This window comes from Motacilla alba, chromosome 3 (genome assembly GCF_015832195.1).
Source record: "Motacilla alba alba isolate MOTALB_02 chromosome 3, Motacilla_alba_V1.0_pri, whole genome shotgun sequence".
In the NCBI taxonomy this organism is placed as follows: Eukaryota; Metazoa; Chordata; class Aves; order Passeriformes; family Motacillidae; genus Motacilla; species Motacilla alba.
Window position 1 is genome coordinate 45,892,680 of NC_052018.1, and position 16,714 is coordinate 45,909,393.

Here is a 16,714-nt window from a genome sequence, read left to right on the forward strand (position 1 = left end):
CCTTCTCAGACCGAGCTCTCTCCTTGTCCAGCCCCGCTCCAGCACACTCGCGCTTCCCTGCAGCGGAGCAGCGCTGCTCAAAAAGTCGCTTGACCACTTTGCGAGTCGACATCTCGCCACACCATCTCGCTTCACCACCGCCCTCCCGGCCGCCTTTTCTCAGGTACTAACCCCATCTCCGCCCCGGGTGCCCGCTCGCCCTCAGCCCCTCGCAGGGAGCCGGGGTCGCCTGTCGCGACGCGGCGGCCGCTCCCCCCGAGCCCGCCCTACCTTCCTGCGGCGGCTGCCCGGGGGCTGCGGGGCGCAGCAGGCGGGCGCGGCGCTGCCCCGCCGGCCGCTCCGCACGTAGGTGACCCTCCGACGGCCACCCCCCGCCGCCGCCGCCGCCGCCGCCGCCGCCGCGCCCGGGCGCTGCTCCGCGCCGCGGGACGGGGCGGGCGCCCGCGCCGCCGCCGGGTCCCGGGACTTCTCCTCCGGACACCAGGATCGCCTCATGCCCAGCTGCAGGCAGAGGAAGAGCGCGGCGGAGAGCAGGCAGAGGCGGAAAGCGGCGCCCCGCCAGAGCGGCCGCTCCTTGGGCATGGCGTCGGGGGCTGCCCTGCCCGGCGCTGCCGCCCCCCCGCCCCGCCGCAGGGCTCATGCCGCCGGCGGGCCGGGCCCCGCGGCCCCCGCCGCCGAAACTTGGGAGTCCCCGCCCCGAGCGGGGCCGGCCGGGGAGGGGCCGGGATGCCCCTGTCCCGGCCCGGCGGGGGCTGCGGGACGCAGCGGTGCTCGCCCGCCGGCGGCCCGAGGGATGCTCCGCGCCTCGGCGGGGGCAGTGCTCGCTACGAACGTGGGGCCGCGCCGCTGTGTAGGCACAGGTGCGTGTCAGCGGGCCTGAGAGAGGACACAACCCCCCTCCATAACTATTGTATCAGCCCGTCTCTATAGAATGGAAGTGTGCTGACTTGTTAAGGTACGTGTTAGCTCAGATTATACCCTGTAATGTCACAAGGTAGTGAAATTTTACTGGAGTCTTAGGGATTGTTTATGTTGAAGTCAAACAAAAGGACAGTCCGGACCTGGAAGTAAGGACATTCCTTCTTGTAAGGTTAGAGCTGCCTGTGAAGGATAAAGGATTTTGGATAGCCAAGATAACACCAAAATCCTAGCTCCTCTGGCATGTCTTTGAAACCCTCCTTCTCCCCCCAGTTATCTCTGGCAGTACAGATAACTAACTCTAGCGAGGTTGACTCCAGGGACATCTGGATCAATAGACAAGCACCAAGAATGCTGCAAAAATAGACACGCTTTGGAAAGTTTTACTATGATTAGTAACCAGTGGTGTGGCTGTTAGTGACCTGTTAAATCATGATGGTCCTGGACTTTTGAAGGGTGTGAGAAACCTGCATGAAACATAAGTTGCAGTGCCCTAATTTGGCTGCAACACTTTGTGCTTATGAGTTACTCTTTTAAATTTATACTTCACCTCCTAGCCTCTCTCCTGGGCAGTCACACCATCCTGATGATGTTCATGACACATCCTTGGTTTCCTGTGTGAAGGAATGGATCTGCACGAGCTGAGAGGCAGTGCAGGGGACAGATCCTGCTCATCTCAGTGGGAGCACAGGAGGCCCTGCATTTGTTTTGCAATGGGGACATTATGAAGAATTGTGAAGTGCTCAGGAGGGCTTTGGTCCTAAAGCACAAGACTAACCCTTGGCTAAGGCATGAGCAGGGCGGGGTGGCTGGTGGGATTTTCTGAAGCAGGAGCACAGGTGGGGAGCAGGGTCAATGACAGGAGGCAAACTCTGCGGGAACAGGGACCGGGCAATGGCAACTAATTTGCAGCTCACTGAGTAATAAATATATTTCCAGGTGGGATATGCAGGGCTTGGATACGTGACTACTCCCTGTTTTTTTGACAATAGGGAAGAGGGGCTGTGACTCTTGTCTCCTGTTAGCAGTTCTGTGCTTCTAGTGTCCCTGCCTTGTCTGCTGGCAAGGGAGAGGCTTGCTGCACCCAGCTCCTTCTGTGTCCTCTCTTCAGCAGCAGGCTGCACTGCTCCTCTCTGACCTCTCCTGTCTCTTCACAGCCTGGAGCAGGGCAGAGCTGCCTGCTGCTGGGAGAGCAGGTCAGAGAGGAGTGCTGGCAGAAGTGGAGTGTGCCAGCAGCCGAGCAACCTGACCTGCTGGCAGCAAGATGGAGGAGCTGCATGCAGGAAGATAAGGGAGGGAGCAATGATCTGTCTGGAGAAGTGGGATTTCAGTGCGGCTCCAAGCACAGATGCACTGGCAGGTGAGGTGCATGATTCCTGCCATTTAAACATTGCTGTTCTCTATTTTTTAGGCAAACTGTCCTTCTGAATTAGGTTAAAGCAATTCCACGGTTATTTTAAAACACCACAAATGTAGGCCCCTCTCGGAAGGGTGTAAGTGTCAGTCCTACCTGGCTTTCCTGTGTCAGGAAAGGCTTCTTTGTCATCAACTAAGGATGACAGGGCCTTAGAAGGGGCCCGGCACAGATGAAAACTAACCCAAACCCCTATCTGGAGCAGTTTCCTAATAGACCTGGATACATTTGTTGATATCATCCCATCTTTTGATCAGCTTTCAGCCAACATAGGCCAGCCTCAGATGCTTGCCACAGGGAAGCCAGTTGGCTCTGGAAGTGGATCCTTCTGACAACCACACACTTTTCCTATTTCCACCCCACTTAGGTGGCTCATGAATGGATCAGACAAGTCCTGGTGCTCATGTGAGGAACGAACACATTCATGAGGGCAAAGGAAGAGTGCAACTGCACCATCATGACTGACATCAACTTAAGAGACATGTGCCTGGCTCCATTTGTGAGCATCACCTGGAGTTCATCAGCAGAACATCACCTGGGCTGTTACAGGTCTGCCTGTGCATCACTTTGCTCCTCTGTGAAATGGCAACACTCACATGGAGGACAAAAGTAATGTTGCTGTTCAGGGAAGAGAGATTTTGCCTCAGGAACATTAAATGCAGGGGTATTATGTCACAAAATTCTTAGCACAAATGTTGTTTTAAGCTATCAGCACCTAGTCAATAAATGAGGGTATGTGAAGGACCTATTAAAATATAAGTTTGTGTGTGTATGGTTATGGAGGAAGTTTTGAAGGCAGGCTGACTCCACAAGTATAAAGTGCAGAAATACATTTTAAAACTCTCTCTTGAAGTTTAATTCTTGAGAAATCAAAGCTTTCTTAAAAGCTTCAACAATGCATACTCAGATAAAAGAGGTCGACCTGAGCAGAATAGAAACTGCAAGGTCTTTCTTGGTTTTAGCGTCAGAGTTTCATTTGTTGTTCTTCTTTTTGTGTAGTTTCAGCAAAAAGCTCAAATATTTGAATCCAGCCACTCTTCTTGTCATCACTGAGCTGTAACTGTAAGTGCTGACCTTGTACAAAATATTCCCTTCCTTAGAAAGCTGATAAGCCCCAGTTTTGGGTATGCTAAGAGTGGTCCTGATAAAGAACAGTTCGCTAATTTAACTCAGCGTTTTCATTTTCCTTTTGTGTTTTAACAAATAGTTTTATTTCTTGTGCTTCCTCCCCATTCCCCTGCCCTGCAATTTCTTATGAATGTGAGTCTGCCTGTTAAAAACACAACAGAGGGTTTTTAAAGACAGAGAATAAAAGAACAATGGCAGAGAATGATCTCAGGAAATCTCAGGGACAATGAGAAATCTTATCAGGGTTGGCATGAGAATCAGTGAGAATTAAGAAAGTCCCTTAAACAGTCTCACTTCTTCATTTTAACAAGTGTATTATAAATCAATTTCTCCCCCAGGAATTGACTGCAAAGATATGTGTGTGAGCAAAGCCTGTTGAGAAGTAGAGCAAATTAAAATTTTAGCATAATGCATGAAACCTCAATCCAGCTGGAGGATGGGCCTTTTTGAGGTGATTGCTGGGAAATACAGCTTCTGCAAAGTTTCATATCTTTCGCAAAACATGCTCTCTCAGTGAGTCAGGCAGCAAATAACCTCCCCTGCTTGCTCTCCTAAAGCAAGATGGATGGTGTTAGAGGAACATTCATCAAGCTGGATCCAGCTGAGCACAAACTGCCGCAATGAAACGCAAGGAGTAACTGGAACAGTGACTCTGAATGTGAGCGTGCAATTTCTGCCGAGAACAGGGAGTTTCGTGCCCTGATAACTAAAATCAGACATTGGTCTTGCAGTCTCTATTTTTTTATGTAGGTACCACAGAGCTACAGCTCCCTCAGTTTCTCCTGGAAATGTCTTTAAACTGTTAAAATTTCTTTCTCATTTGCAAATTTGTCTGTAGTAAGAGCACAGTGCTAAACCTCTATAAGGAAAAAGTTTAACACAAATGAAATTTCATTGCTTCTGTGCTATCTTTGCTGCTTACAAATTACCTCTTGCCTGGGATATTGTTGGTAGTGAAATCTCTCCTTTGCAGCAGTTATTTAATGTTTCTCTCTCTTATGGCCATTTTCAGTTCAAACACCTTGCCTACCCCATTCATCTTCTGCCTCCACCCACGGTCAGGACTTTTGTTTATCTTCTGGTTAGTTAAAATGTCTGCCTCATTCCCTGAGCAAAATTAAACCCCAGGCAGGAAAAATGCTACTAGGATCCCCTAGGATTCTCCATGGGCAGTTAATACAAATCAAATCTTCCTCCTATAAAATGAGTAAATGAATAAAAACACTCTTTTTGACTCTGTGCTCTGGACTTGATATGAGCCACTTGCCAAAATCTACAGGACAGAGCAAAGGAAGGGGGTTTTTTCCCTCTCCTTCCAACTACACTCCTGACTAATGCTTCAAAAATCGGAGTGATGTTGTTCCATGCACTTGAAAACAGAGATGTTCTGTGTAGAAACTTCCACAAGCATGGTGTGTCCTTCCCACAGAAGACGTGTGTACCTCAGATCCTGAGTCTGCAGCTTGGTCCTGGCCCCGTTTACTGCCTTGTGCATTTATGTGCGAAAGCTCTGCCATAGCCCTGAGGAACGTGGAATTAAAAGTCTGTAGTTCCCTGGGTGACTTCTCAGTGATGGCTTTTGTGCAAGCCTGGTTTTAGTTCTGTTCCTTGAAATTGCAGCTCAAAATCCTGGAAGTTTTTCTTTATGCACCAAGTGACAGACCTCTATGGAGCCTGCACACAGCTCTGCCAGGTAGGTACAACGCTTATTCCTTCCTATGCCTTAAATCCCACTGAAAACTATGAAGTAATCTCTTTGTCTTATCTTTTAAATGTTAACAACAGAGAAGTAAATTGGCTGTATTGGTCTATTACCCACTTACCGCTGCTGAGAAATACGTGTCTGAACAGCTGTCAAGGCAAAGCTGTGTGAATCATTAAAACGGCTTTTCAGCTCGCCACTGGTAAGTTTGAAGATAACAACAAAAAAATATATGTTCATGCAGTCTCCCATTAGCTCTCATCAAGCTCGTGTGCAGTTTAGGCAGCTTAACACAAGATTGATCTTGCTGTTCAGCAGCACAGCACGAGGCACAGGCAGAAGCTGTCTTTCCCTCCAGCTACAGAGGGAATCGAACAGCACAGCCTTGCCTCGTGCTCCAAATTGACAGAAGAGATGGTTGATGATTACTGGCCTGGAGAGGGGATTATAGCTCAAGGTTTACCTGTGAGTCACACCCTTGTGTGGTTGCACCCATACATACCTGTACCTGTGCACACACATTTGCTGCAGGAAGGAGAAGAAGAGTAAGAATGAGATGGCCCTTTGGGAGGAGATCTGCAGCTCTCTGCTACTCCTGGGCTTCGACTTTATTTATTTAACCCTAATCCTTGGGGTATCTACAAAATACAACTCTTGCGTCCAGAAGCTGTGTTTCAGTCTGGGATAGGAATAACAGTGCTTTTACAGCCTGCCATTTACTAAATTGTCCAATCATTCTGAACAAGCAAAATTCTGTCTGCTTTTTAAAATAAGGGCTGCAAATTTTATTGAAGAGATATTAGTATAAAAAATCAAAAATGTATTGCCATTGTAAAAAAAAGACATTCCAGTTCACAGGAATTAAGTAGTGATGGCTCACATGCAGTTCACATACTGTTGCACAAAGATTTTTGTGATACCAGTTCATCATCTGTATTTCCCCTGCATCTATAATGTAATCCTAGGCAGATGTCCAGCTTTGCTTAGAAATTACCCTGCATTTCTATTAAAAATCCTATTTTCTGTACATTTTAAAGATTACCTCAGTGTTATTCTGACTTCAGCTCTCTGCCTTTTTTGGATGCAATAAATTTGACTTACATTTTTACACTTCTAAGCTCAAGGATGAATATCTTTCATTAAAAACTGCAATTTGGCATAGGGATTAATCTATAATTGTCCGAATTTGACAAAACACCACAGCTGGAGTAGTAATGATGGCTTTAAGAAATTATATAATCCTTTTTATTACATGTTTTTAATGGGCTTATATAGAACAGTACAAATGCCAAAGTATTTATATAGAGGATGGCAACAGCACTGGAACAATGGAGCAGATGTCACTGAGAGAAACCTTTCTTCATCTGCAAGCACTCAGGGAAAAGGGGTCTCCAACAGGGGATGAGGTGCAGACCAAAGCACTGGGACTGACAGGGAGAAGAACAAAATGTTTCAGGTAGAAGATTCACAAACAAATTAAGACCCCGCAATTAATGTATATTCACTTTTTCTGTGGTCTGTCTTTCAGTGTTGTTCAATACACTGGCATTTGTCCATACAAACATCATTTATGCATCATTAAAGGCAATAGGAAAAAATAAAAGCTGGGAGGGGCTGGCAGCATCCTTGAGACCTGATGGATGAAAAGCAGCTTTCCTAGGATAGGAGGCTTTCCAAAATGTTCAGGACCAGTATGCGGGCCAATTTAATAATATGCATCCACCTATAATAAAGGTCTCATCCACATGTCTGGAAAGCATCTCATTTTTTCAGGACGTTTTTAAATTCAGTCTTTATCTGTAACAAAAAGGTTGTTTTTCTGAGCTATTACCATGTGGTCAGCCAGTCCTCTCCTCCATCTGGTTGCATTTTAAAGTCTTAGATACCATCCTAACAAGGAGGAGAGAAATGGTCTGCCCTCAGCAGAAAAGATGCCACAGCTCCCCTGCAGCTGAGCAGCCTGTCTAGGAGCAGACGGTGAGGATAAAACTCAGTGTTCTTCCTGAAGGCTCTTTTCCAAGCAGTTTGCCCTCAATGTCATGTGGAGCAGCATCAATGATGTAGAGACACCGGCATTGATCCAAAGTGGAATAACCTCTTCAGCCAAGAGTTTGTATGTAGGTTAGGTGCTACCTTATCAGGGTTATCAGGGTTAGCATGAGAATCGGTGAGAATTAAGAAAGTCCCTTAAACAGTCTCACTTCTTCATTTTAACAAGTGTATTATAAATCAATTCCTCCCCCAGGAATTGGCTGCAAAGATAGGGAGGTTTTAATGAGCTACCACAGGGCTCATCCTTCCGGCACGTGCCTCCTTGCAGCATGTCTGCCTCCCTGCTCAGCTTTGGATGTGGGAAGCAAAGGCCAGTCGGATGTTTCGAAGATGCGCTGGGAAGGACAGAGTGAGTTTGTGACAACGCAGGCACCTCTACTGGCATTGCTTCCAGTGAGGAACGCTCAGCTGGGCTAATGCTTGTGGCTGTGCCCTAGCTCCTGGCTTGCTCACAGGCTCCTTGTTAGAAGGAGATCCCTTTGCCAGAATGTACTGAATTTCCTCAGGAACAGGGTTGTTTCTTTGTACTCTATCAGCAGATAAAGTACATGTTTCTGAAAGCATAAAGGCTTTTTTTGCAGGGCTCTCTTTGTGCCTCCTACTCTCCTGCGGGCAAGGCTGGAGGCAGAGCCACCAGCTACAGAGGAAAGCCTGCTCTGCTATCTCCCCATGGTCCACTCAGCACAGAGTGGGGAGGAGCGTCTCACAGGACACTTGTCTCTCCTGCAAGGCAAAAGTGAAGCCGTGGCTTCTCCTGAACTGTAGCTGGGTCAATGCCAGAAGCCAGGCAAGCAAAGGAACCTCCTAGCTGGAGCCCAGGACACCAAGACCTGCAGGGGAACACCCCAACCCGGTGACATGTAGAGCAGCAGCTAGAAGAGACAAATTTTCCCCTTAACTTCTCACTTCTCCCTCAGGCTTAACGTGAAGCAAAAAAGATGATCACTGATATATAGTGGCAGGAGCCTTTAGGAATCCAGGGCTTTTTACTCAATCTTTGTGCTGAAGTGCTCAGCCTTACACTGCAGAGAGAAACAGCAACAAGATTGCTCTCAGCAACCCAGACAAGAACATTTTAGTGCATAATTATGGATGAGATGCAAAAGGACGAAAAAGAGGGAAAACAGCTGTTCGCATAGAGTTTATTGCTGTTCACTTAAGAGGCCCATTAAATGCCAGAAAAAGCTATTTATCCTTCTGTTTGAGGCAATTATCCTGCTGCAAATCTCTGTGTCAATTCGTCCTGTGATTATTCCTGGAGTGCTGACACTGTGCAGATACACTCACCACACAGAAAAAAAGGTGCCCACCCAGGATTATGGAGGGATTTTCAGAAGCAGGGTAGCCAGTCTTCTCAGGGTCTTCACCTCTGTAGAGAAGTGAGTTGTTTCCTGGAGTCTTCCCCTGGAGTTCAGCTGCCTCTTCTTCTTTATTTCAAAAATATCCTTTGAACTTTTTTTTCATTGGAAGCTCACATTAAAGTGGGATTGCTCTTCTTGTAGTCTCAGCAACATGGGGTGTGAGAAGCCCAAATCCAGTTCTTCAAATGCTCAAAGGAGACCAGCTGTCCCACCGACCAAGAAATCATTTGACTCACCAGGCTGCAAGGTCTGTGCAGAGGAGAGGCTTCATCTCCTTGAAGCCAAACTATGTTCTTGTTTGGCAAGGAGGAAAGCAAATATGAGTGCATTGGTTCATCCTTCCCCCCCTCTCCTCTGGCCTGCTCAGGCCTTTCCACAAGAGATTGGTGGTGAAACATCTCTTGATCATACCGGGAACTCTTGGAAAGCGAAGGTGGGGGGCGGTACTGACCGTACCAGGAACTCCTGCTGCCTTATCAAGGTGGGAGATGACAGCAGGAATAATCAGTCACCCCTGACAGCCCTGGAATGTTCCTTATCTGAAAAGTAGCTCAATTGGAACAGTACCATCCTCACTGGAATTTCATAAATTCCAATAATAACTAACCCAGATTGCAGCCAGGATGAAAATATATCAATGGCTTAAGCCAACCATCTCATGGCCCTAAAAACAGTGGTCTTAAATCAGTGGTCTTAAATAAGAATATCATGCCTGGACGAGCTGTTTGGGTCCAATCCGGCTAGCTATGGACCCCAGCCCACAGGATCTTACATGGACAAAAGGCAAAAGACAAGAAGCACTCTGCTCCACGTGGGGACAAATATCTTAAGTTTCTTTCCAGGTGACCCCCCAGATGGAAAAGGGGATGTCGCCCCATGGCGGGAGACTTTATAACCCAGGGGAATGGGGGGCGGAATAAGAGGACCACAGCCAATGGGATACAAGTGAGGAGTGGGTGAGGGGAGGAGTAAACCTGGGACAAACCAGCACCACTGGGGTTTTTTGGGGGAAGGAAAGCCCATGTGATATAAAAGGGGAATCCCATGAGGATACAAACATACTATATTGTGCAATAATACAGAACCCAGTGCAAAACAACTAAATAACTATTTAGTGCAATACAACACCCTTTGAGCTCTTTCTGGACTGCAGTGGGCTACATCAGTATTTCCTTCTGTTTCCCTCTCAGAGTGGCCAAACTCTCAAGTTTGTGAAATTCAGAGAAGTGTCACCTGGCAACAGAACCTGGACTGATATCCCACTACTTGAGGCTCAACATCCCACCTCACCCCTGTTAAGAAATGCCAAAAAGGCATTAGATATGAGTGTTTCACTGATTCTCGAGAGAAATGTTTTAATACACATACTTTTGCACTTATACATTACATATCTGTGCCTGTGTGTGTATTGCCTTAGTACATTTGCATGCGCATATCTGTGGGTGTGTGTTCACTTGGACACCCGCTAGCAAATATAGTATGCCTGTTATTATCTTGAATCCTTAACTGCTATTACTGTTTGTAGTTGATCCTTGGTTAATCTAACATTTAAGTGCTTCTAGACCCTTCAAACATAAACAATTGACTCTCTGTGAGTCTAAGATCAGATCCAGCCATGTGTGCGCACCTCTCTGAGAAGCAGTCTAGCAAGCAAGGGAGTTCACTCTGAATCTCATGACCCACCAGAGAGTCTCCCTTAACCTTTCTCTCCATACCCCTTTTTACATCCCCGGCCTCCATATAAATCACTCTAAATTGATTCTAATTGATTATCCTTTATATGTATTATCTATGCAGTATTGGAATAAGCCTTTAATACTGCATGGATAATACATACAAAGGATACATATGTATTATATATCGGGCTTTGACTGACTTTTGCATTTGTATTGAAGTTTGTTTTTACTAATATATTTGATGGTGATCCTTGAAGCAATCTAAACCATTCATTTATGTGATAGAGAAGCTCCCTCTATGGCTCTTCTGTGTTCCCTGAGGGAAGGGTTGTTTTTCAGAACTTTGTTTTAGCCAGAATGCTGACTGAAGGCTCACACACAGGTGCTTCTGAAACACCGACATCTGGCTCAGTTGCTTAATTGTCTGATGACACAGAAAAGAAACAAACCTCCTCTCCTCTGTTTGGCTTGCAAATTGAAGGAAAGGCTAATGTCAGGCTTAGATATCCACTGGTTGACTGGGACTTTGGAGAAGTTGAATCAAAAAGCAGGAGATGCAACAACGGTGGGAGCACAGCACGTGATACACATGGTACATGCCTCTTACTGTGTGAGAAATATGGTGGGTAGTGGACATTAACAGGAGAAGAGGAAAGTGATGTGGGGCAGTGCTCCCCTAGTGCTGGCTGCTGTCAGTGGTGTAAGACAGTCTCAAAGGATGCAAGCAAAACACAGGAAAGATATTCCCTTGAAACTACTTTTACTTTTGGAAATACCATTTATATGAAGTTGTTCACTTTCAGAAAAGTTTCTTCCCCCCTTCTTTTCTCACCAGCACCTCTCTTCCTTAGTAAGCCTGGTTTTGACTCATGTCTGCTTCTCCTTCTCCAAAATATGTAATTTTTACTTCTTCAATGAGAAAAATAGACATGAGGGGGACATTCCCAGAAAGAAACCAGTCCATTTCAGATCTTGAAGCAGCAGTAATTTTTAATACCTGAGCACCCAGAATGGTGTCTGGGCTCACCAGGAGCCTGCTCAAGAGCCAGTGGACACATGGACCAGGGTGCAGCCCCATAGGGACTGCCCCACAGGATGTCCACCCCAGGCATAACTTGAGGGGCTGGGGGACCCCAAGAACCCAGAACATGAGGAACTGAGGACACTTGGCTATCCAAGACAATGGTTTTCTCTCCAGCCTTTTGGTGGGGGAAAAACCCTGGGACATGCTGCTATAGCAGCAGCTTTACCTAGGACTATTATTATTATTGGGGTTTTTTTTGTTTTTATTGGGGTTTTTTGTTAACCACTTCTGGTATGCTGCTACCTTCACATTTTATTGGACTTCTTTTAAGTGTTCTCCATAAATCCATAAAGGATCCACGATCATTTTTCAAAGCTCTACTGAAGCACCCAAATCCCCCAAGCCCTGTAGGTATGTAGGAGCCCAACAGGCACCCAGATTTCCACTGAATTAAGGATCACTCCATTTGCTCTTTGAGATGGTGTGAGGTTTTTTTCCAGCAACTGCTTGATCCAATATCTCCCTCTGGTGGAAAGTAGGGAATAGAGCAGGGTAGACTAGAGCAGCAGACAACATAACAATAGTCACTTGATTGCTGTGAAAACAATAAAAATCTCGGACCAAGCCATGATGTTATCTCTAATTGTTACATTTATTCCTAATGAATTTGCAGTTTATCTCAAATAGTCCTTGACTGGAAGAGAATGGTAATGAATGGTGAATGCCAATTTTCCTGTATTTTCCAGAAATTTGTTTTAAACAGAAGCAAAATGCCTGTATCAAGAAATATGACTTTATGGCATTGTTTCTGTGAGGAAAATCAACAAAATTCCCTGTTGCAGAAAACTATTATTTTGTGCTCAAGCTCTAAAATCCATCACACATCCCATCTGCTCTCCGGAATCGCAAGGATTTATAAAAATGTCTCAAAATATAATCGTTCTCTTTCTATACCACATTTACACCTTTGAAGTTCCATGTGAGTGTGACAGATTGGTTGCCATCTGCCAGGGGTGCCTCTTCAACATAGATCAGAAAGTGTGGATAAGGAGGAAATACTCAAGCACAGTTTGGATAACTTATGTCCAGACACGCATGGACTTAAGGAATAGCACAGGGATAAAATGCTTTGCCCAGGTGACAGCTAAGTCTTTCTTTCAGGACACCTTTTATCAGCACGGGCAGGTCAGGGAGGTTTAATGAACCTTCCACTGTTAATCCTCTCCCACGTGTGAGTGTTTCTCTGACACTTGTTCTGTGATTCCAGATGAAATCCACAGAGCTGATGCGGCAGCACAGAAAGATTTAAGATCAAAACAGAGTTTTGAAAATTCCTCAGCTGCTGGCTCAGCTTCAGCTGGTGCTGGGGAGGCAACAGAGGTCGCAACTTTGCTTCAGCTCCTGGAATGAGTCTTGGGTGAGGAGCAGAAACTCAGGGATGGCTGATGAGATATTACTGGAGACCGACACCTGGGGCTGGGCAGCTGAAGCAAGCCAGGACTCATCTCAACAAACTTCAACTGCCTGAAAGCAGTCAGTGTCAGTGAGCTGGCCTGAAGGCTCTGAAATAGTGAGATTCCCCTTTGTGGGCAGGTGTGCAGCTGGCACAGGGCAGCATGACAATGTATCTAGGATATATTTTAGATTGTTTAAATTTTCCATGCCCAAACAGAAGAATGTTCAATTATTATCAAAATATTAGGGCATATTATTGGCAAATTTAAAGCTTTTGGAACAAAAAGATGAGGTTTCTGAATAGAATGCCCAATCTTTTTGTGGCATGACTTTAACCAGGGAGAAAACGTCTGTGAGAAGGAGTAAGAATTTAAGAAGAATTTCAAGCTAGAAACTGGAGAAGTGAGGAGAAAGAGAGGAGCAGAGAATCATGATGACATTTGTTTAAAGGTGCCATTTTGACCTCTTTATAATCACAAGTCAGAAATATCAGACGTATTCCAGAAGGAAGATAATTACTGGGTCATTGTAATAGCATGATAAAAATTACATGGGAAAGAACCAAAATAGATCCCCTCCAAATTAGGAAAAGGACATGAACTCTGTCAAATTAAAAGCAGAAACGGAAAGGAAGACTAAAAAAATATTTTGAGGAAACTTGCTACTAGACAAAAAAGCCTCCTCTATCCCAGCAGGAGTAGGGAGCCTGCTGGAGGGTTCTGCAGGTGACCAGGGTGTGCAGTCAGCAGATGATCAAGGTGGCAAAGGAGTTTGAGAGGAAACACATCCTAACACAACAGCTAAACAGATTACTCGTGTCTGTGTTTAGTGCAGAAAAGCTTAGTGAAATTCCCATGGAAGAACCATTTGTTAAAGGGATAATGCAGGGAAGCTGCCTCAGATTGAAGGGTCGTTAGATGAGGCTTTAGAACAAATAAGTGCAAGGGATAGTTGCAAATTCATGAAAAGCAGATGTTACTCGCTTGTGGGTTTTTAAGGAATGCTAATGGAAATTATTGCACTATATGAGCCAGTGCATAAGCTTTTACTTAAAACAGCTGAAGAAAAGGGATGGCAATTAATACTGTTTTCTTTTAAGTGCTGAAAGGGATCTAGAGAAATGCAAGCCATTAAATCTGACACCTGTGGCAGGCAAACAGCAAAAGCCATAGTAACAGAATAGTTGCAAGGAGAGATATAGACTAAGAGGGGAGAATTGGCAGAGCTTTGCAGTGAGAGCCTATGAAGCTGTGCTCCACCACCCTCTGACAGCTTCAGAGGAAACTGTGAAGCTGCAGATGAGAGCAATCCGCTCACTGTGATCTGCTCAGCTTCTGGAAAGCCTTTAACAACATCTGTCACCAAGGACCCATTAAGAAGCTAATCTGGCACGGGGAAGATCCTCTCATGAGTCAGCAACTGCATACAGGATAGAGAGACAAGGTAAGGATAAATCATCCATTCTTCACAATGGAGAGAAGCTGCCAATTGCATCTTAGAAGGATCGTGGTAGGGTCAGTGTTCATCCGCAGACCCATGAGTCAGGCAAATGACTGATCTGCTGGTGGTACCAGTTTGTTCAAGGCAGTAAAATGCAAACTGCATAAAGGAGTTGCAAAAACCATCTCATGAGTTTGCACAAAGTAACGGCGGGTGAAAATCAGTGTAGCTAACAGCAGAGAAAAACACCTGGCTGAGCTGGGATGAAGACTGCCTCACTACCCAGCCACAGCCATGGCCTCTGAAACACCTGGTACTACTCAGGACAGGTATCTGGGTGCCACTCAAATGCTTATTAATTACTATAAAGCATTTTAATATATTATGAAGGGAAGAGGTGTCACAGAGTTATGGAATGGTTTGGGTTGAAAGGGACATTAAAGATCATCTAGTTCCACGCCTTGTCGTGGGCAGGCACACCTTCTATTAGACCAGGTTGCTTAAAGCCCCATTTAATTTGGCATTGGATCATTCCAGGTAAAAGGCACCCACATCTCTATACAACCTGTGCCAGGGCCTCACCACCCTCACAGTGAAGAATTTTTTCTAATCTAAATCCACCCTCTTTCATTTTAAAGCCGTTCCTCCTTGTCCTGTTACTACATGCCCTTGCAAAAAGTCTCTCTCCAACTCTCTTATAAGCCCCCTTTAGGTACTGGGAGGTGCTGTAAGGTCTCTCCAGAGCTGTCTCCTTTCCAGGCTGAACAACTCCAGCTCTCTCAGCCTACGTACAAAGGAGAGGTTCTCCAGCCCTCTGATCATCTTCAATTATCTCCTCTGAACTCCCTCCAGCAGGTGCATATTCTTTTTATGTTGGGGTCCCCAGAGCTGGATCCAGCACTTGAGGGGAGGTCTCACAAGAGCAGAGCAGAGGGGCAGAATCCCCCTCCTCAACCTGCTGGTCACTCTGCTTTGATGTAGACCAGGATACAGTTGGCTTCCTGGGCTGCGAGCACACATTGCCAGGTCATGTTGAGCTTCTCCTCAACCAACACCCCCAGGTCCTTCTCCTCAGGGCTGCTCTCAATCCATTCTCCACCCAACCTGTATTTGTGTTTGAGATTGCCCAATCCAGATGCAGGACCTCGCACTTGGCCTTGTTGAACACGACAAGGTTTGCACAGTCCCACCTCTCAAACCTGCTAGCGTCCCTCTGGATGACATCCCTTCCCTGCAGTGTGTCCACTGCACCACACAGCCTGGTGTTATTGGCAAACTTGATGAGGGTGCACTCAGTCCCACTGTCCATGTCACTGACTAAGATTTTTAACAGCACCAGCCCCAACACTGACCCCTGTGAAATATCTTCACTTGGGACACCAGCCCCTCCTTGTTGACAACACCAGGGTCCAGCATAGCACCTTGCCTTGTTGGCTGCTCTATCACTTGGAGAAGGAACCTCCTGGATTGCTTATGCTTTACTGTGCTGTCTTCTCCAACAGGTATGTCCCCATGAGGACCAGGGCTTGTGAAAGTGAGGCAATTATGTATTATGTAAACCAAGATTCTTCAAGGTGGGAAAGAAGAGTCTGAGAGAGAGTATGGTGGAGCTCTGTAAACTCAAATGGGCCATGGAGTCACTACCTCCCATAACATGCAAGAAAGGGGCATCAGATGATGTCTTTAGGTTCAAGACAAAGATGAAGGCAACAAGCTCTGCTCTTGGACAAAGAAGTTTGTCCCTTTACGAACCTGTTTTCACAGAATGTTGGGGAGTATAGAAGCACTGTAAATGGTTTTAGAAGCAAGTGAACAACTTTGTGGAAGATAAATCATCTGAAACACTAAGCTACCCCTCAGACGAGGAAGACCCTAGACAAGAAGTGGCTGTCCTCCCTTCTGGCCATGAGCAGAGTTAGGACACCAGATGGAAATGCTTTGCAGCCAAACCTGTTTTGACACTGTATCAACCAGACAATTTTTAGAAGTAGATTAGAAGAAACCCCCTCACCCTGCAGAAAAGAAGTGCACAAGCACAGCTTTGCTTTCTGATGGGACTATGATCACCCTATTAGCATTAGTAGCATTTCTTGCTCCAGGGTAAGTTACAGAGTTTGCTATTTTAAAGCTTAAAATAAAGATTAAGAAAAAGAGCCCATTCTTATATTCTTTTTCCATGTATTTTTTGTTTTGTGTTAGCTGAGGACAAGGCTGCAGTTTGACAAGCCCTACGCCAACACTGCTGCCAAAAGCAGCAGCTCTGCCCTCTCATACCACTGGAAAGGACAAATGGAGGGACAAAGGGGGGAGTGCAAAATTAGCTTTCAGAGCTGAGAAAATGAGGCTTCTCTTTTTCATTCTTCTTCAGCCCTGCTGAAGGCAGGGCTGGCTTAGGCTGGTCCCAGGCACTTATTGACCCATAATTTAATTTGGTGATGTTTCTTCTGACAGCTGTCCCTTGCAAATTATAACTGTCCTCATCCCCACGAGAACAGCAGGAGTTGGTAGCTGAATGTGGCCTTTCTTGGCCCTGTCAGGCCACCC

The 16,714-nt window shown here is 45.9% G+C and overlaps 1 protein-coding gene and 1 long non-coding RNA gene across 9 annotated transcripts in view; one reads left to right on the forward strand and one right to left on the reverse strand.

Annotated features, from left to right (window-relative positions):
* The window catches only part of METTL24 (methyltransferase like 24), a 44,510-nt gene extending 43,832 nt beyond the window's left edge, over positions 1–678 (reverse strand). The window contains exon 1 of the mRNA XM_038132839.1: positions 271–678. Coding sequence (XP_037988767.1) covers positions 271–582 — 312 coding nt within the window. The 5' untranslated portion in view covers positions 583–678. The remainder of the gene's footprint in view (positions 1–270) is intronic.
* On the forward strand, positions 49–16,699 carry LOC119699411. Of its 8 annotated transcripts, none has more exons than XR_005256408.1 (6): positions 49–163; positions 2,076–2,278; positions 2,700–5,153; positions 5,246–5,364; positions 12,543–14,173; positions 14,873–16,699. It is a non-coding gene; the product is annotated as an uncharacterized LOC119699411 (long non-coding RNA). The 8 variants fall into 8 exon arrangements; XR_005256409.1 differs by having other exon boundaries at positions 14,930–16,699; XR_005256410.1 differs by having other exon boundaries at positions 15,673–16,699.
* Positions 16,700–16,714: the final 15 nt, after the last annotated feature.